We start from the raw sequence: 20808 nt of genomic DNA, 5'->3' as shown, positions 1-20808 counted from the left end.
TCTGACTCTTGGGTCTAAAAAGGACATCAAGTCCTGCTAAATCTTAAACACTGACAACAATTAAAGCCTCATCTTCAAGCCCCATAGAACATGCAAATCAAAATAAACTGCTTTCCTGAGACACAGGGCCTGAAATTATTCAATTCCTCAAGGCCCAGGGACTATTGTGGAAGAGGTAGGCATGTAAGATTGTAAGAGCCAATTTTGAAATGTGAAATAAGTTCAGCTTCTCTATAAATATCATTAGTGTCAAAGACACACTGATGCAAAACCAGTATATAGACCCTGTGTCAGATTAACAAGGTTTTCTTGCAGCTTTAACCAACTCGTTAATAAAGGTTATAAAGGTTGTAAAAGGCTTACGGAAGTTACATTTTATAATCAAGATTAAATTTTATAAATTGTTTACAAAATTTTGAAATCAAATATAATTGACTTCATGCTGTTTTCATTAGGCCTTCTTGTTTAGAAAATTAAGTCTCCTCTCTCGAAGAATTAAGGTTTTTGCTTTTTTTTTTTTTTGAAATTCTTGAATTATCACTTTGGTTAAATAAATGACTTTACAATGACCTGTAATCCTACTTTATAATATCAAGTGTTTTAAACCTTTTATGGTTGACAAACTTTCCAAAATCACATTATAAATTTTGTCTTTTTCTAACCTAATTCTTTAAGAAATTAGATCCCCCAAAAGTTCTCCCCCGCAAAAAATGACATAATTTGGCTTGTTTGGTATACAAATTATACAGGAAGCATTGTCACATATGAAATGGTGTTTGGTTTTCTTTGGGCTGTATTTGTGTAAATATGTTATTGGTATGTGTTCCAAAATTATGGGAAACTCCAGTAACTTTGATATAACTTAGTGTTAGTGTACATTATCATTAATAATCATAATCGTTATATAAAAATTATTCTGTGTCACAGTGGTAACAAATTTCCTTGTCAACTGTGTCTTTTAAGTATGGCTGCCTTAAAACTTTTTTTCATCCATTGACAATTGTCTTCTGGTCCTCTTTAGAAGCTGGTTTTGTAATCAGCTATAAAACTCCAGCAGGTGCTCTTGAATGCAGGTTTCTGATAACTTTGGAGATTGTGACATCAGAATAGAGGAAAAACTTTCAGGACTCATGGAGAGCTAAAATGCTCATGAGTATTAAGCAGAACAGAAATTAACTGCATGGACTGAACCAATCTTTCTGACTTTTTGCTTAAAATGTTTGTTGATTCTGGCCAGGTGTGGTGGCTCATGTCTGTAATCTCAGCACTTTGGGAGGCTGAGGTGGATGGATCACCTGAGGTCAGGAGTTTGAGACCAGCCTGGCCAACATGGGAAAATCCCATCTGTACTAAAAATGCAAAATTTAGCGAGGTGTGGTGGTGCGCGTCTGTAATCCTAGCTATTTGGGGGGCTGAGGAAGGATAATTGCTTGAACCCAGGAGACAGAGGCTGTAGTAAGCCGAGATTGTGGCACTGCACTCCAGCCTGGGAAACAGAACAACCCTCCATCTCAAAAAAAAAAAAAAGTTTACTGATGCTTTGTTTTGTTTTTCAGAGTCTTAAAACTTTTCTTTTGAGCTATTGATAGCTTTTAACAATTTAGTATAGTCCTATGAACAAATTTGGAGCATATTTATGTCTCTCTACCTGATTTCTCCAGAATTTGGAAACATTTGTGAGTATTCTTAACTTACGGCAATACAGTTATTTGTGTAAATGCAATAAGAATATATTTTTCAGGGCTGGGCGTGCAACCATCTGTCTCTCATCTACATGTGACCTGGAAGTCCCCAGTGTGGGGGACCTTGTTTGAGCTGTCTCCACCTTTCTGGATGGAACTAATATACTTCTTACATATTGACTGATGTCTCGTCTCCCTAATATGTATAAAACCAAGCTGTGCCCCGGCCATCTTGGGCACATGGCATCAGGACTTCCTGAGACTGTGTCACAGGAGCATCTGTAATCTTGGCAAAATAATCTTTTAAAATTAACTGAGACCTGTCTTAAATTTTTGGGGTTCACACAGGCAAGACACAAACATGTGCTGATGGGAGAAACCCACGGGAGTGGTATAATGATCTATCTGGAAGTTTATCATTTTCTTCTGCAAGAGTGGGAAGTTTTTCCACAGGAGGTGGCTGTAGGTTGTGCTCTGAAAGAAGGGAAGGGTGGATCCTGGTTGAAGTAGTAAAAGCAGCTATTTTTGATAACAATAAGAATGATACAGGCTAGGGCTGAACAAGAAGAGGGGATAGGAACAAAAGAAACGTGGCTAGAAGCCAACAGATTGACTTAAATAAGCAAGGGAAATAAGACATACAGTATCACTGTCATCTTGCATTAATACTCTTCATTTTTACTTATCAAAACACTTCCACATAAACAATTTCCTATGATTTTCACAATAAACTTGTAAAGTAGATAGACAGTCCAGGAAGCAATCATTGTACAGATTGCTTTGTCATTTTTAGAAATCAAAAAATTGAACCAAAATGTGGCCCTGAATTTATTGTTTTACAGTTAAAGGAAGAATGAAGACTGAGTGACACTTTTCCCAAGCTTGGTTCCTTGAGCCTTTGGCTGGCCTTGAGATAGACAGGTGAGGTGTACAGCACTGGAGTCTCACAGTTTACATTTGGGGAATCAAGTAGCAGAAGCCAAAGGCTCGAAGAACTACCCAAGTGTCAACATACAGGATTGACAGAAAAGACAAGTGGCGGGGCGCAGTGGCTCACGCCTGTAATCCCAGCACTTTGGGAGGCCGAGGTGGGAGGATCAGGTCGGGAGTTTGAGACCAGCCTGGCCAACATGGAGAAACCCCATCTCTAGTAAAAAGACAAAACTAGTTGGTGTGGTGGTGCATGCCTGTAATCCCAGCTACTCGGGAGGCTAAGGCAGGAGATTCGCTTGAACCCGGGAGGCAGAGGTTGTGGTGAGCCGAGATTGCGCCATTGCACACAAGAGTGAAACTCCATCTCTCTCTCGCACACACACACAAACAAGAAAAGATGACAAACTGGCCAGGTACTGTGGCTCATGGCCTGTAATCCCAGCACTTTGGGAGGCTGAGCCTGGAGGATCACCTGAGCCCAGGAGTTTGAGACTAACCTGGGCAACATAGTGAGACTTTACCTCTACTAAAATTTAATTTGTGTGTGTGTGTGTGTTTTGCAGGGCATAGTGGCATGCACCTGTGGTCCCAGCTACTTGAGATATTGAGGTCAGGGAGGTGAGAGGACTGCTTGAGCCCAGGAGTTCGAGGTCATCCTGGACAGTATGGTGAGACCCTGTCTCTACAAAAAATACAAAAGATTGGCTGGGCGGGGTGGCTCATGCCTGTAGTCCCAGCACTTTGGGAGGCCGAGGCAGGCGGATAACCTAGGTCAGGATTCGAGACCAGCCTGGCCAACATGGCGAAAACCTGTCTCTACTAAAAATACAAAAATTAGTTGGGTGTGGTGGCACATGCCTGTAATCCCAGCTACTTAGGAGGCTGAGGCAGGAGAATCACTTGAATGTGGGAGGCGGAAGTTGCAGTGAGCCAAGATCACGCTATTGCACTCCAGCCTGGACAACAAGAGTGAAACTCCATCTTGGAAAAACAAAAAACAAAAAGCAAAACAAAAAATTAGCCAGGTACGGTGGCGTGTGCCTATAGTCCCAGCTATGTGGGAAGCTGAGGTGGGAGGATCACCTGAGCTTGGGGAGGTCAAGGCTGCAGTGAGTTGTAATCACACCACTGTCCTCTAGCCTAGGTGACAGAGCAAGATACTGTCTCAAACAAACAAACAAACAAAAAAACACCTGGGGTGGAGTGGGGCATATGCATTTAGGTGAACAAATAATGTATATAATATGAACACAGCATGCAAAAGTAGACAAGTACAATTATTTAGCAGATGTGGGAGTCAAGGAGCCAGAGCTGGAGGACTTTGGGAGCAGGGTGGGAAGTTTCACCGGAACTAGGAAATCTGGGAAGAGAAGGGTCTTTAGAAGCGCCATGGCTCATGCTTGTAATCCCAGCACTTTTGGAGGCCGAGGAAGGCGGATCACAAGGTCAGGAGTTCGAGACCAGCCTGGCCAATATGGTGAAACCTCATCTCTACTAAAAGTACAAAAACTAGTCAGGCGTGGTGCTGGGCACCTGTAGTCCCAGCTACTCGGGAGACTGAGGCAGGAGCATCACTTGAACCCGGGATGCAGAGGTTGCAGTGAGCCAAGATTGTGCCACTGCACTCCATCCTGGGCCACAGAGTGAGACTCCGTCTCAAAAAAAAAAAAAAAAAAGAAAAAAAAAAAAGGAAGACAAGTTCAGCCTATATATATATATTTATTTTTTTTTTAGAGATGGGGTCTTGCTATGTTTCCTAGGCTGGTCTTGAATTCTTAGGCTCAAGCAATCTTCCTGTCTGGGCCTCCCTAAATTTAACCTTTGATGTGGTTAGTGTGATACAGCAGGGGGACAATCTATGGGTTGTAAATACCAGAAAGGGCTCCTCACCGAAACAGCTACCTCTCATGTCAGCCTCCCTGGACACACACACACACACACACACACACACACACACACACACACACACAGAGAGAGAGAGAGAGAGAGAGAGACAGAGAGAGAGAACCCCAGAGCGCTGACAACATCATCAGCATTCTCAGGGACCTCATGGAACTCTGTTGGAGGGAGGGGTCTGGCACCTGGACAGCACTCCTCTATGACTTCATCAGCCTCAGAAGCCACAGGAAAGCAGCTTCGTCATCCTAAACTGAATGTCTTTTAACCTCTGGACTTCAACTGGCAAAGACTGGAGTTAAGAATAATGTGAAGCATCAGGCATCTGTGCTTCATGTGTTTCCTCTCTTAAGCTGCTTTGTTTTTCAAGGGCGTCATGCCCTGTATTTGGCTTTAACATTTTGCTTTCTCAGCCTAGGCAACACAGAAAGACTTTGGCTCTCTCTCTCTCTCTCTGTTTTTTTTCTTTTGAGACAGTCTCGCTCGGTCACCCAGGTTAGAGTGCAGCGACTTGATGGCGGCTCACTGCAACCCCCGCTTCCTGGGTTGAAAAGATTTTCATGCCTCAGCCTCCCGAGTAACTGGATTACAGGTGCACGCCACCATGCCCAGCAAATTTTTGTAGTTTTTAGAGACAGCCAAGACTCTGTTTCTTAAAAAAAAAAAAAAAAAAAAAAAAGTCGGGTGCAGTGGCTCACGCCTGTAATCTCCACACTTTGAGAGGCGGAGGCGGGCAGATCACGAGGTCAAGAGATTGGGAACATCCTGACCAACATGGTGAAACCGCGTCTCTACTAAAAATGCGAAAATTAGCTGACGTGGTGGTGCGTGCATGTAATCCCAGTTACTGGGGAGACTGAGGCAGGAGAATCCCTTGAACCAGGGCGTCAGAGGTTGCAGTGAGCCGAGATGGTGCCATTGCACTCCAGCCTGGCGACAGAGCGAGAATCAATTAACAATAATAATAATAATAATAACCTGGGCACCCACCTGTAGGCACCCACCAGCAAGTCCCAGTTACTTGGGAGGCTGAGGCTGGAGGATTACTTTAGCCCAGAAGTTCAAGGGTGCAATGAGCTCATGCTTTGTCTAATATATTTATCCAAACAGCCTCTTTCTGTTCTGTACGTTTGTATTTATACGGTTACTTTTTTTTTTTTTTTTTGAGACGGAGTCCCGCTCTGTCACCCAGGCTGGAGTGCAGTGGCGCTATCTCGGCTCACTGCAAGCTCCGCCTCCCGGGTTCTTGCCATTCTCCTGCCTCAGCCTCCCAAGTAGCTGGGACTACAGGCGCTCGCCACTACGCCTGGCTAATTTTTTTTTTGTATTTTTAATAGAGACGGGGTTTCACCGTGTTAGCAGGATGATTTCGATCTCCTGACCTCATGATCCGCCCGCTTCGGCCTCCCAAAGTACTGGGATTACAGGCATGAGCCACCGCGCCCGGCCCCTACAGTTACTTTTGTACAAGTGCTTTGCTCTGGGAAATTAGGTGCCTTGTAATTGTTGTGATTGATAATGATGACATTGCAGAAGGAACCTAAGATGAAGGAAGCTGACTCTGGGTAGGCAATTCTACTTCATTTTGCAATCTCTTTTCCTTTTTGCTTGCCTGTGCGAATATTCTAAGATTGAAGAAGTTGTGGAGGTAAGAGTGAACTGTTTGGGAATTCTTTCATTATCTCCCTTTTTAGGACAGCACAAAGATCAAATCACTGTCACCTCATGCAAGAAATGTGAGAACTGTGGCTACAAATCACTCAATACAGTACTTTGCATATTATTTCCTTACTGCTTACATAATTTATTGCAACATATTCTGCTTCTTTTCCCAGAACTGTCAAATCTCTGCTATATCAGTACTGGCTAAATTAGGTGTTAAATGATTGAGCTTCAAGATGGGCAAATCATGACTTCGGACTACATTCCTCTTTGCCTGGGGGCTGGGAAATTCTGTAAGCTCTCTGTGTTTCTATCAGACTGGTCTTGAAGGCGGTGGCTGTTTGTGGATCTCCGCAGAGCGCCAACGTTGGCTTAAAAAAACCCCAAAGCTAGATTGTCCAAAAGGTATCCAAAAGGTAGTTGTATTATTTACCAGCCATCTTTTAGCTTTAAAACGTGATGAAGCATTTCCAGTTCCCTTTTCTTGAACTAATTCAGCAACTCCCTTTTTTGTTAGGTCCGCGCTGCTGCGAAGACTTCAGATGAAAGATGCTCCGGGCACTCCGTTATCCTGGGCCCCTCTGCCCGACATTTTTGATTAAGCGCTGCCTCCTGGCGGCGGCTCTAATGCCCGACGCCTTCCCAGCCTAGTGGAGTTCACTTTCTCTGGTTTGGAATCTGGAAGCTGATGCAACAGCTCCCCCGAGGGGGCGGGGAGTCGGGAACCCGGAGTGGAAGAGACGGCCTTCGGGAGACCCCTCCTCCGGCTCCGAGCAGGCACCTTTCCTCGCCCCGCCTCCCGCCCCCGCCCCCGCTCCCCCCCACAAGGGGCTTCCCGTCTGGGGGTCCTACCCAGATTCCGCTAAGCATCTCGGGGCAGGAGGCACTTGTGGCCAAGGGTTGGGGCTCCTGCCCCGACCCCTGTCTGGCAGCCAGATTATGCGGGGTTGAGAGGGAGGGAAGAGGAAGCTGAGCGTTCATGGGGTGGACGACCAGTCTCTAAGGGTGTCCGCGGTCATTTTCATTTCCCGGCAGCAATCCAGCTGTGCGGGAGCGAGGAGCGGACGGGGGAGCGGGTTGCGAGGCCTCAGTGCTTGGACCTTTGCGCCCTTCGCCTACACCCACGACAATCCCCTCTTCTAGCGCTTCCTAGAGTCGGTGGAAGGGCGGGGGCCGCTTGGCCAGGTGGAGGGAGCGGAAGGGACTCCTGTTGGGGTGAGGTCCTGGTCCCCCAAGGCAGAGCTCGAGTGGGCCCCCACAGCCAGACCTGGGCCTCGGGGGCGACCCTGTTCTTCAGAGGGGTAATGAAGGCGGACGGTGGCTGGATCCGAGCTTGGGAAGGCGTTGTCCTAGGACCGCAGACTGGGGACCCAAAAGAAGGAGGGAAATAAAAGCGAAACAAATGGCAGGGGACCGGAGAAAGCGAGGGTGGATTGCGGGGTGGGGATGGGAGAAAGGGACAAAGGTGAGTGAGGCCAGCAGGTTGGGCGGGGGCGGAGAGGGGGATGGGAACGGCCAAGGGCTAGGCCAGTGAGGATCGCGGGCTAGGGGAGAGCTTTTCCGGGGAAGAGCAGCGGGCGGGGCGCATGGTGGGGAGTTGAGTGTATGCTTCGAAGTTCAGCTGTAGAACCCACTTGCATATGCATGAACCTGAGCGTTCGCCTCCCTCGGTCTTTTCCTCCTTTGCCCTTCACCCTTTCGCAGTTGTAGCACTTAGCTCTCGTCATCTCCACGCCGCACCCAGACCGGTCACCTGAGCCTGGGTGTGAGGTAGAGCAGACAAGAATTTCCTGGATCCAGGGAAAGAGTGTTAGATGATAGGCTTTTTGTTTTGCTTTGCTTTTCCCATTAATGAAACAAAAGTCCGTTTCAAATCATTCTAGGCCTCCCAGTAAAACCGTGAAAGCCATACTTTCTTCTTTGCCTTTAACACATTACTGTCAAAAAGAGTACCTCCGGGTACTCCTTGCTTAGGAGCCAGAGCGGCAGCCAAACAGGAGGGCCTGGAGAGCAAATTCAAGGACATGCCCAGGAGCCTAGCTACCTGGGAAATCAAATAAATAACATAGTTCATTCATTCATTTATTAACCCAGCAAACATTTATTAACTGTCTATGTGAGCCCAGCTCTGCGGGGATACAGTGGTGAACAAAGCTTTTGTGATGCTTACATTCTAGTGGGGGTGGTGACAGCAAACAAATGACACCGGGAATGGACAATATCACTGGGAAGCATGTTCCAGGCAGGGAGAACAGAAATTGCAAAAGCTGTGAGGCGGGAGCGTGCTTGCTGTGTGGCCACAGCAGGGAAGCCAGTGAAGCTGTAGTGGAATGAGGAAGACAGCAGGGGGGCCCATGCAGGCAAAGACAGCTTCCTCTTCCTAGGTCTTCCCTCACAACTTGGACCCGACCCCAGAGTGCAGGTAAGGGGCCAGCAAGTTGGGTAGCAGACTGAGAGTGTCTAAAAGACACTAAATTATCTTTGCAATAATCCAGGTATTTGGTGCCAGTGTACTATGATTTCTGTGTCTTGGTGAAATATGAGTTGGCTTTCATCCAGTGACATAGACTTATTGACAACTCCTTACCTGGACTACTTGTGTCTGGAGTAATTTTGCAAGACAGGTGCAAATTGCAGGGTGTAGCCCAGGGGCCAGCCAGCTGGCAGTTGCTTAAAGGCATTAGTCACAGTTGTAATTCCAAAAATGCATGATGCACTGTGAAGTGCTGCTCCCTGAGGGCAAGAGATTTATACTATTATCTGATTTTAAGTGGTTTACTGTGCTTACCAAGAAGCTGTTTGCTTCGGAATATTGCATGTGATGAAGATGTGTAATAATTTCTTCTTTTTTTTTTTGACTGGAGTGCTCACTGCAACCTCTGCCTCCCGGGTTCAAGCGATTTTCCTGCCTCAGCCTCCCAAGTAGCTGGGATTACAGGTGCCCGCCACCATACCTGGCTAATTTTTGTATTTTTAGTAGAGACGGGGTTCCACTATGTTGGCCAGACTGGTCTCAAACTCCTGACCTTGTGATCTGCCCGCCTTGGCCTCCCAAAGTGCTGGGATTACAGGTGTGAGCCACCACACCCGGCTGATACGTAATAATTTCTAATTTTGAATATAAAGAGGCTTACACAATTTGTATTCCAGGAAAATTGGTATTTCCCTCACCTCTGCTAAGTAAACGTTCGACAGATGTTTAAGTAAAACTGGTTTGAAGGGATGCCAACTCATTAGTCTGCCCAGGGTGCCACGGGCCAGTTGGCTCTTACCTGGTGACACACATCTGTATCACCTGAACCAATTAGAGATCTCAGCTGTGAGTGAGCTTGCTTGGTGTCTAAATGTGCTTGGCTGTCCTCCTATAAGTGGTCTTCCTTGGCCTGCATTACCTCCCTTGGCTTGCTTTAGGGGCTGAAATGGCGCTTGACACTCTTGAGATGGGACTGCAAAGTTTCCTTCTGACCATGGGATCGTATCCCCTCTGCAGGACTAAGGATAGTACATGAGTGGGAGTGAGTGGGAGATGATTAGGAAATGGAATGAGGGGAGTTGCAAGAGGCATCAGAGGTCACTATCAATGGAGGGGAAAGCTTAAATGCTCAGTAAATGTAGGGCAACAAGGAAGAGGGGGGTGGGGCTGAGGGAGGGAGAAGGAGCTGAGACTCAGGTATTTGGTGCCAGTGTAGTGGAGAAGGTGCCTGGAGGCTGGCAGGCATTGAGGTCCTCTGGGTCTGACCAGGCAGTCCCAGCTCCAGCCCGTCCCCTGGCCCCTCCCCGCTGCCGGCCAGAGTCACACATGTGTTTTCCTGTTTTCCATTTCAGTCCCCGTTACCCTCTGCTTTTTCTGCTCCTCAGAGTCAACAGCTGCTGCAGCGTGAGCCATACCCTTGTTTCTCCTAACTAGCACCTTCCCCTCTCCCTTGACTGAGCTGGTAGCCCCTCCTCCCTGCACCTGCCCAAAGGTCACTGGACAGGTAAGAGGTGGGAGAGGAGGGACAATGGGCGAGAGGGGAAGTGTAGGAGGAGGATGGAGTGAGTCCTAAAAATCGGCTGAATGGAGACCCAAGAGCCTCCTGTTTCTTGATCCCAGCCGTGTCCCTCCCTGGGCTGAAACTTCTGCCCAGAGACTTCAGCCCTTCCTTAATGGAAGCCCTGGCCACAGGAGTAAACAATTTCTTTTTTGTTTCACCTTTTTTTTTTTTTTTTTTTTTTTAAGAGACTGACTTAGCCACAGTAGAATATAGAAAAACAAACAGAGAACTGGGGAGGGAGGAGCTGAGCTTCTAGCTTGGAGTGATGGGGAAATCTAGTCATACCAGAGTGTATCTGTTTTCTGTTTCTGTTGTTAGGGGAGGCAGCACAGACTGGTTGGAGCCAGGAAGGCAGGACATGGGGTCTCTGGGAGAGAAAGTGTGTTCTTACAGTAGTTCCCTGAGCTCGGCTGAGAAGCCAAGACCCCGAGTTATGTGCTAGTTCCTGGAGGAAGTGTGTTTTGGTGTTGCCATTCGAGGGTGAGGTTAGGGTGAGGGGCTCCACTGACTGTTCTGCCCAGCACTGCATACTGGAGGCCCTGCTGCCAGTTTCTGAATCAAATTTCTTCCACAGGCTGTAGGATGAGTGTGTTGTCCTGTAATCTTCACTGGGTGTTCAGAGATGAATGCATCTCAGACAGGGAAAGACGACAAGGGCTGCTGTTATCTTACGGGGTTGCTCATGTAAAACCTGGGGTGGGCCAGGTGCAGTGGCTCACACCTGTAATCCCAGCACTTTGGGAGGTTGAGGTGGGAGGATCACAAGACCAGGAGTTCGAGACCAGCCTGGTCAACATGGTGAAACCCCGTCTCTACTAAAAATAAAAAAAATAAAAATTAAAAATTAGCTGGGCATAGTGGTGAGTGCCTGTAATCCCAGCTACTAGGGAGGCTGAAGCAGGAGAACCCGGGAGGTGGAGGTTGCAGCGAGCAGAGATTGCGCCACTGCACTCCAGCCTGGGGGACAAAGCAAAACTCTGTCTCGGAGGAAAAAAAAACCCCAAAACCCAAACCCCCCCCAAAAAAAAAGAAAAAAAAAGAAAACCTGGGGCAGAAGAGCCCCTTTGGGAGAGCCTAGGGGTATTGTTGGTTGCAGGCTGCCTGAATGGCGGAAGCATTACCCTAAGACCCGGGGTCTTAGGGAGAAATGTGAGCTGCCAAAGATGGTGCCTTCTTGTCCAGGGTGCTAGGTAGTGGTTGAGAAAAGACAGGGGCTTCATGTTCTCTATGAATGGCAGCCTCCCTTGCCTAGTTTGCATGGGCAGACTGAAGTAGGTTAGAGTCCACTAGCACTTCTTGGTGCTACCACCAGGGCATGCTGTTTGCTGGAGTGCGGGTTTTCCCCCAGCAGATTTCTGTCTCAAAATTCCACGGATAGGACTTCACTTTTCAGATGCCACCAGTCAGGAATGAAACCCTGTACACTTCTCTCTCCATTCCCCCTCACAGTTTTCCCTTCCTTTGTCCCTCCTTCCTTCCTTTCTTTTACATCATATTAGGACACATGCCCACCTCTTGGTACCAGTGAATTTGGTCTTAAAAGGGCAGGCGTGATGATGTGTTTGTGTTTTCTTTTGTTTGCTTTAGAAGTGGGCACCCTAGCAATAGCAGCACTGCCAAGAGGACTTGTAATCACCTCTTATCCCTGCAAAGAATGAGAAAGGGGAGGGGCAGCCAGGAAGGAGATTAACAAACTTTGTTGGAGCCTTTAGTCTAGGCTATAGACTGAAGGATGACAGAGGCTTTCTTTCTTTTTAGTCTAGTCTGATTACATCTTCCTCCAGGTAATCCATGTAGGTCATTCCTGTCCAAAAGCAAGGTCTAAGGTGGTGCTGGTGGCTCATGCCTGTAATCCCGCCACTTTGGGAGGCAGAAGCAGGTGGATCAGTTGAGGCCAGGAGTTCAAGACCAGCCTGGCCAACAGAGCGAAACCTCATCTCTCTAAAAATACAAAAATTAGGCTGGGCACGATGGCTTATGCCTGTAATTCTAGCACTTTGGGAGGCTGAGGTGGGCGGATTGCCTGAGTTTAGGAGTTTAAGACCATCCTGGTCAATATGGTGAAACCCCGACTCTACTAAAAACACAAAAGATTAGCTGGGCGTGCTGGTGTGTACCTGTAATCCCACCTACTCAGGAGGCTGAGGCAGGAGAATTGCTTGAACCTGGGAGGCGGAGGTTGCAGTGAGCCGAGATCGCGCCACTGCACTCCAGCCTGGGCAACAGAGCAAGACTCTGTCTCAAAATAAAATAAAATAAAACAAAATAAATAAAAATACCAAAATGAAAACACAAAAATTAGCCAGGCGTAATCCTAGTTACTCAGGAGGCTGATGCGTGAGAATTGCTTGATCCAGGAGGTGGTGGAGGTTGCAGTGAATCAAGATCGTGCCACTGCACTCCAGCCTGGGTGACAGAGTGAGACCTTCTCTCAAACAAACAAACAAAAAATAAAATAAATAAATAAATAAATAAATAAATAAATAAAATAAAATAAAATAAAAAGAAGGCCTAGAGACTAGGGCAGGCCAGGGGGATGGGGAGATGGATAGTATACTTGTGTGATTAAGAGTATATGAGCTCTGGTGGTTCCATTAGATGATGTGCTTAAAGTCCTTAGCAGTGTGTCTGACCCAGGTAAGTGCTCAATAAGTGATAGCAATTATTATTACAGGAGCATTTTGGAGAAAAGGATAGTCTCCTGCAGAAGGATTTCAGATCACTGTGAAGCCTGTCTTGGGAGAAGCATGATCTCTGGAAACGCTCACACCAGAATCCTCCTCCTAGATTAAATTAAAAGTTTAAAGAGCTAGAATGGGAGGATGTATGGTGGAGATGTCTCCCAGAAATATTTAGATCTCTATTCTCTGGTTGTAGAATAACCAAAGAGGGTTAGAAGAGATATGAGAAGAAACAGACAGTTGGATTTCAGAATGGATAGGGTCTATTTCTGTTGGTAAAATAGAATACCAGATTTAAAGTAAATAATAAAGACAGCATAAACTATGTGATTTCCAAAAAATGCTCAGCTTTCTCTGCCTGTTCTGGGCCTGTCTGTCCAACAGAATTCAGTGAAATCTGATTTCCTCATTTTATTAAAAATTTTTTTTTTTTTGAGACGGAATCTCGCTCTGTCACCCAGGCTGGAGTGCAGTGGCCCAGTCTCGGCTCACTGCAAGCTCTGCCTCCCGGGTTCCTGCCATTCTCCTGGCTCAGCCTCCCGAGTAGCTGGGACTACAGGCACCCGCCACCCCACCCAGCTAATTTTTATTTTTATTTTTATTTGTTTGTATTTTTAGTAGAGACAGGGTTTCACTGTGTTAGCCAGGATGGTCTTGATCTCCTGACCTTATGATCCAGCTGCCTTGGCCTCCCAAAGTGCTGGGATTACAGGCGTGAGCCACCGCGCCTGGCCTGATTTCCTCATATTTTTTAGGAAAGTGGAGTAAACTTATATATGAGGAAGTCGTTCATAGGAATTTATGCTTACCCAAAAATCTTGGTATGTTTTGTCAAGAATGAAAAGGCACATGGGTCTGGTGGGGATGCAGTCAGATATTTGATCTCTTGACTGTGTTTCTTTTGAAGTAGTCTGAGGCTCAGACTTTGGGGCAGTGGCCCAGGTTTGGAGGCAACCTCCCAGTCTCTCTTTGCATGGGGAAGTGTGCAGAGTTCTCTTAGAACGCCCAGTCACAGGGTGTAGAGACTGCTCTTACACTTCCTGTAATCTCAGCATGGGAACAAGCCTTTGTGTCACACTGTGCAACCTTCCTCCCTTTCTTAAATGCTTGGGGTGAGAGAGAAGAGAGGCTAGGGTGGGGCATGGAGGACACACACAGAGAGAGAGTGCTGTGTATTCCTTCCCGGCTACTGTCCTGTCCTCAGCTAACTTGGTCTGGAACAGTTTCCCCAGGGCTACAGATACTGCACCCAGCTGACTGTCCTTTCATCTGGGTCCCCGGTCCCAGAGCAGAGCTGACAAAGGAGATTCCTGAGAGAGTGACTTCTTATCACAGAAAGTGCTGAGCCAAGAGCTCCTAGCCACCGCTTTTGCAGATGTGAAGGGCCAGTGAACCTTGGACACAGATGGTTGCTTAACAGTCCTTTCCCCCTCCCTCACTCCTTCCTTTGCAGGCTGCCTCACCTCCTCCACCCTTCTTGCTTAAATCCATAGGCATTTTTCTGGCCTTCCCTTTTACTGCTGGCTGGGAAGGAGGAGCATCAGACCACAGATCCTGGAAGGCACTTTTCCTGACTGCTGCTGGCACTGCCGTGAGAACCTGCTTATATCCAGGACCAAGGAGTAAGTGTGCGTTCCACCCTCTTCTCATCTCCACTCGCCTTGCTTACCCTCGTCTTTGCTGCTGTGCAGTGTCTAATTGCTTCTTCTCCCGAGTGCCTCTCGCCCTAATATCTCTCCATTGCTTGACTAGCCTCTTCTGTTTTCCTCTCAGCTGTCTCCTGCTCGGTGTTTTCCAGCATGTGCTGCCTGGCTGCAGCTGTCTTCCTGCCTTGGCTTGCAGTAGTATCTCTCCAGCAGCAACTCTGGGGTAGGGAGTGGCCATCAGCTGCCTCCAATCATCTCTAGGTTTCATTGTGCATTGGATCACCCTTCTCTCATTCATACTTTTTTGGGTGATTCAACGATGCTGATGTGAGGGATCTGAGAGCAGGAGGCTTGGAATACCAGAGACCGGGAAAAAGGTATCTGGGAAAGGAAAAGCGAGGAAAAGAGAATAGCCTGTTTTCTTTCAGGGTGAGGTGGGTCTACTTGGGCTTTGCCAGGGCTGAAGACTCCAGCTAAGGGTTAAGGGATGCTCCTTGGGCAGGAGGATGGTTGTGGGTTTCCAGCAGATTTCTGAAGCCTTTAGGTTTGGCAGACATAGAGTCCTTGGGGAAAAGAGCAGCGTCATGAGGCGCTCCCACAGATTAGTTGCTTGTAAGATCGGTTCCTAATGTTGTATCTCAGCGCAGGTGATCGCTGAAGCTGAAATTGGAGGGAAGACGGGTTTTGGATAAGGCTGAAAACTCAGGGTCAAGCCATTATGGTTATTTTCTGGGAACTGCCACGCTGCCCCCATGCCTATCTTGTATTATAGCAGGCTCAGAGAGAACCAACATTTAGTGTTTTTTTTGTTATGTTTTGTTTTGTTTTTTTTTTTTTTTGAGACGGAGTTTTGCTCTTGTTGCCCAGGCTGGAGTGCAATGGCCTGATCTTGGCTTACTGCAACCTCCACCTGCCGGGCTCAAGTGATTCTCCTGCCTCAGCCTCCCAAGCAGCTGGGATTACAGGCATGTGCCATCACACATGGCTACTTTTTGTATAGACCAAGTAGAGACCAAGTTTCTCAATGTTGGGCAGGCTGGTCTTGAACTCCCTTCTTTAGGTGATCTGCCCACCTTGGCCTCCCAAAGTGCTGGGATTACAGACATGAGCCACTGTGCCCAGCCCAAGATTTCGTTCTCTATTTGGTGAGTTGGGTGAGCAGCAATATCCTAATGATGAGAGACAGATGCTTTCTCTCTGGCGAATGAGTGCCTTCTCTTAAAAATTCAAGTTGGAGGCCGGGCAAGGTGGCTCATGCCTGTAATCCCAGCACTTGGGGAGGCTGAGGCAGGCGAATCACCTGAGGTCAGGAGTTTGAGACCAGCCTGACCAACATGGAGAAACCCCGTCTCTACTAAAAATACAAAATTAACCGGGTGTGGTGGTGCATACCTGTAATCCCAGCTACTCGGGAGGCTGAGGCAGGAGAATCACTTGAACCTAGGAGGTGGAGGTTGCGGTGAGCTGAGATTGCACTCCAGCCTAGGCAACAAGAGCGAAACTCCATCTCAAAAACAAAAAACAACAAACAAACAAAATTAGCCAGGCGTGGTGGCAGGTACCTGTAATCCCAGCTACTTGGGAGGCTGAGGCAAGAGAAGTGCTTGAACCTGGAAGGCTGAGGTTGCAGTGAGCCGAGCCAAGATTGCACCACTGCACTCCAGCCTGGGCTACAGAGCAAGACTCTGTCTATAAATAAATAAATACATACATATTCAAGTTGGGGTTGTTTTGATGAGTGAGCTAGAGAAAAGGTTATTTGGAGGTCTCTGCAGTGGTTGGTGGGCTGCCCATATTAGCCTGCGTTGGAGGCAGGTAGAGGTTCTATGTAATTGCCAACCACCTAATATATAGCATCATCTTTCTTCCTTAAAGGGCAATGCCAGGAAGCTGGTGAAGGGTTTCCTCTCCTCCACCATGGTTGACAGCACTGAGTATGAAGGGGCCTCCCAACCTGAGGTGGAAACCTCCCCTTTGGGTGATGGGGCCAGCCCAGGGCCGGAGCAGGTAAAGCTGAAGAAGGAGATCTCACTGCTTAACGGCGTGTGCCTGATTGTGGGGAACATGATCGGCTCGGGCATCTTTGTTTCCCCCAAGGGTGTGCTCATATACAGTGCCTCCTTTGGTCTCTCTCTGGTCATCTGGGCTGTCGGGGGCCTCTTCTCCGTCTTTGGGGCCCTTTGTTATGCGGAACTGGGCACCACCATTAAGAAATCTGGGGCCAGCTATGCCTATATCCTGGAGGCCTTTGGAGGATTCCTTGCTTTCATCAGACTCTGGACCTCCCTGCTCATCAGTGAGCCCACCAGCCAGGCCATCATTGCCATCACCTTTGCCAACTACATGGTACAGCCTCTCTTCCCAAGCTGCTTGGCCCCTTATGCTGCCAGCCGCCTGCTGGCTGCTGCCTGCATCTGTAAGTAGGGCTGGGGCAGGAGGTGGTGGATGGAGGGCTGGGCAGAGGCTGGGATGTGAGTGCAGTCTGGGAGTAAGAAGGAGATAGAAAGGAATGCCTCTGACAACATATATATATATATATACACACACACACAACTATATATATACACACACACACAACTATATATACACACAACTATGTATATACAATTATATATATACACAACTCTCTCTCTCTCTCTCTATATATATAGTTAAATTAATGTATGCTTAGTGTGAAATTTCAAACAGTACCACAGTGTAACATAAAAACACTCACCTTTTCCCCAACTTCTCATGGTAAGGACTATTAGCAGTTTGCATATTCTTCCTGATTTTTTTTTTTTTTTTTAAGAGACAGGTGTTTTGCTCTGTCACCCAAAACACAGTTTTGGTGATTATACAGTGGTGCAGTGGTGTGATTATACCTCACTTCAGCCTGGAACTTCTAGGCTCAAGCTATCCTCCTGCCTCAGCCTCCTGAGTAGCAGGGACTACAGGCACACTGATTTTTTTTTTCTTGTTCCTTCAAGACATGTAGTTTTGGCAGGGTGTGGTGGCTTATGCCTGTAATTCCAGCACTTTGGGAGGCTGAGGTGGGCAGATCACCTGGGGTCAGGAGTTCGAGACTAGCCTGGCCAACATGGTGAAACCTCATCTCTACTAAAAATACAAAAATTAGCTGGGCATGGTGGCAGGCACCTGTAATCCCAGCTACTCAGGAGGCTGAGACAAGAGAATCACTTGAACCCAGGAGGCAGAGGTTGCGGTAAGCCAAGATTGCACCACTGCACTCCAGCATGGGTGACAGAGTGCGACTCCATCTCAAAAAAAAAAAAAAAAAAAAAAAAAAAATTTAAAAAAGAGATATGTTTTGTTCTTTTACAAAAATGAGATCATACTAGTCTACATGTAATTCTACAACGTGCTTTTCCTCTAGCATTATCAGTGACATTCTTTTCTACTTACAGATCTACTTTTTAAAAAATGCTTCGTATTATTCCATGTTAATTTTAAGGATGTATTTTAAAATTATGTTTTAATTCCATGTTAATTATAAGGATTTAAGTAGTTTATTTATCTAGCTAGTCCTCTGTTAATGGCCATGTACCTTGGTTTCAGTTTCTCAGTCTTACAGATAACGCTCCAGTGGATGTCCTTTTGCAGTTGCGTGAGTATTTCTGTAGGCTAGATTATTCCTTTTTTTTTTTTTTGAGATAGTCATTCTGTCACCCAGGCTTGAGTGGCGCAATCTCAGCTCACTGCAACCTCCATCTTCTGGGTTCAAGTGATTCTCCTGCCTCAGCCTCCCTAGTAGCTGGGATTACAGGCATGTGCCACCATGCCCAGCTAATTTTTTTGTATTTTTAGTGGAGATGGGGTTTCACTGTGTTGGCCAGGCTGGTCTTGAACTCCTGACCTCAAGTGATCTACCTGCCTCGGCTTCACAAAGTGTTGGGATCACAGGCATGAGCCACTGCTACCACCCTCTGTGGGCAAGATTTTTAATACTGTCATTTCAGTCCACCTTGGCTTTTTCTCCATCTCATAAATAAAATATTATTTAAATCTGTACATTCAGCAAAGCCATTGGAGGTGCTGAGATGATGATTCTCCACAGCCCCATCCCTCAGATGCCTCTATTCTTGAAAAATGCCCTTCCAACCTGAGAGAGCCTAGGACCTTAGAGATGCCTTCCACCCCACAACTGTGAAGAAGCTCAGACATTCTGTCAGTTTGAGGGGCAGCTGCTGTAGCAGTTGGGGCACAGGAATCTTGCACCAGGTGCAATTGCTCATTGGCTCCCTGCTCTCCCATCAGCTTGTGTCCTTTTTTCTTTCAATTTCTGTATTGCCCCATTCCTTTCCAGCTTCCCTGATTTTACTGTTGTGTAGAGAACTGGCTGTCTTCGGTGGGGTCCTTCTGTGTTTTGTGCGTCCTTGTGTCTGGCCTGGGCTCATCTCTGTGTATGTTTGTCATACATGGCAACAGTCAGGGAGGGGTGGAAGGCACCACTTTGTGTTGCAAGAAGGGGGTTTTCACTGAGGTTTTTTTTTTTTTTTTTTGAGACAGAGTTTCACTCTTGTTGCCCAGGCTGGAGTGCAATGGCGCAATCTCGGCTCACCACAACCTCCGTCTCCCGGGTTCAAGTGATTCTCCTGCCTCAGCCTCTCAAGTAGCTGGGATTACAGGCATGTGCCACCATGCCTGGCTAATTTTTGTATTTTTATTAGAGACAGGGTTTCTCCATGTTGGTCAGGCTGGTCTCGAACTCCTGACCTCAGGTGATCCGCTCACCTCAGCCTCCCAAAGTGCTGGGATTACAGGCATGGGCCACATTCCCAGCCTTAGAATTCTATTATTTTAACTATCTTTGTCTGTGTCATTTCTGACAGCTCTTATTCCTTGATTCTGGCATTGTGCCTACCTCTGCCAGTCACCCCTTTTTAATTTTCTGCTGCTGCTGCTGCTTTTTTTTTTTTTTTTTGAGACAGAGTTTCGCTCTTGCTGCCCAGGCTGGAGTGCAATGGCGCGATCTCGGCTCACTGCAACCTCCGCCTCCTGGGTTCCAGTGATTCTCTTGTCTCAGCCTCCCAAGTAGCTGGGATTATAGGTGCCTACCACCACGCCAAGCTAATGTTTTTGTATCTTTAGTAGAGACAGGATTTCACTATGTTGTCCAGGCTGGTCTTGAACTCCTGACCTCAGGCGATCCACCTGCCTTGACCTCCCAAAGTGCTGGGATTACAGGCGTGAGCCACTGCACCTGGCCAATTTTCTGCTTCTAATTTAGGAATAGAGACATACATGTTCAAACCCTCATTCACCCATGTACACATTCATGTGCCTGTATATCCTTGTAAGAATACATGCAAAGGCCGGGTGCAGTGGCTTACGCCTGTAATCCCAGCACTTTGGGAGGCTGAGGCGGGTGGATCACAAGGTCAAGAGATCAGGACCATCCTGGCCAACATGGTGAAACCCCGTCTCTACTAAAAACACAAAAATTAGCTGGGTGTGGTGGTGCATGCCTGTAGTCACGGCTACTCGGGAGGCTGAGGCAGGAGAATCGCTTGAACCCAGGAAGCAGAGGTTATAGGGAGCAGAGATTGTGCCATTGCACTCCAGCCTGGGTGACAGAGCAAGACTCTGTCTCAAAGAAAAAAAAAAAAAAAAAAAGCTGGGTGTGGTGGTGGGTGCCTGTAATCCCAGATACTGTGGAGGCTGAGGCAGGAGAAATGCTTGAACCCAGGAAGCAGAGGTTGCAGCGAGCCGAGATCATGCTACTGCACTTCAGCCTGGGCCACAGAGCGAGACTCTCTCAAAAGACAAAACAATACAAAACAAAACAAAAATAACACATGCAAAGTAGCCACAGTTATGGTTCATATGCAGAGCTCTTTAGTGAGTAAAAGGCATGGAGTTTTGTGCACAGATGTGTGACACACATTTGAGATTACTCTGATAGAGTGAAATGTGCACACCACTTCTGCACACACTTGTGTTTGAGGTTGGGCTCAATAGCTATGTGACCTTGAGCCAAGTGCACTGACTGTTTAATTCCAGGCTGTTGTGAGAATGGAATGAGATTCAGTGAAAATCATAAATTATGACTCAAGTATAAGGTATTATGTTTAAAATTACTGTCTTTCTTGGTCACTTATAGTCCTGTTCCTTTTCCTGTTTCTTGGCTTCATCTGAGTAGTTATGGTTAGATAAATGAGATATTACTGCATAGGTAATATCTGGACTTTGTTCTATCTTTAATAACTTCAGAGGAACATAGAGATCTAAAGAAGGTTCAGAAGGGCAATCAAGACTAAGAATTTAGTGACAT

General features: G+C 46.9%; 1 protein-coding gene and 1 long non-coding RNA gene across 23 annotated transcripts in view; one reads left to right on the top strand and one right to left on the bottom strand.

Annotated features, from left to right (window-relative positions):
- Positions 1-20808, top strand: part of SLC7A7 (solute carrier family 7 member 7) — a 57980-nt gene that overhangs the window by 4705 nt on the left and 32467 nt on the right. For 2 of the 22 annotated variants that reach the window (XM_077940613.1, XM_077940602.1), the window contains exons 1-6: positions 6892-6950; positions 7878-7943; positions 8558-8595; positions 10032-10150; positions 14382-14510; positions 16410-16950. In XM_077940613.1, the coding sequence (XP_077796739.1) occupies positions 16452-16950 (499 nt within the window). In that variant the 5' untranslated portion in view covers positions 6892-6950; positions 7878-7943; positions 8558-8595; ... (1 more) ...; positions 14382-14510; positions 16410-16451. Of the gene's footprint in view, positions 1-6058; positions 6160-6346; positions 6590-6690; positions 6951-7196; positions 7475-7877; positions 7944-8404; positions 8596-9821; positions 10151-13937; positions 14001-14381; positions 14517-14712; positions 14912-16409; positions 16951-18092; positions 18142-20808 lie in introns of those variants that run through there. The other 20 variants (XM_077940612.1, XM_015143373.3, XM_077940617.1 and 17 more) reach the window with 18 other exon arrangements.
- LOC144330173 (uncharacterized) lies at positions 6300-14721 on the bottom strand. The gene is made up of 2 exons (XR_013396087.1): positions 14558-14721; positions 6300-8906 (listed from the first exon to the last, which is right to left on the bottom strand). It is a non-coding gene; the product is annotated as an uncharacterized LOC144330173 (long non-coding RNA).

This window comes from Macaca mulatta, chromosome 7, assembly GCF_049350105.2.
Source record: "Macaca mulatta isolate MMU2019108-1 chromosome 7, T2T-MMU8v2.0, whole genome shotgun sequence".
Lineage (NCBI taxonomy): Eukaryota > Metazoa > Chordata > Mammalia > Primates > Cercopithecidae > Macaca > Macaca mulatta.
This window is presented reverse-complemented; position numbering and strand designations above follow the sequence as displayed.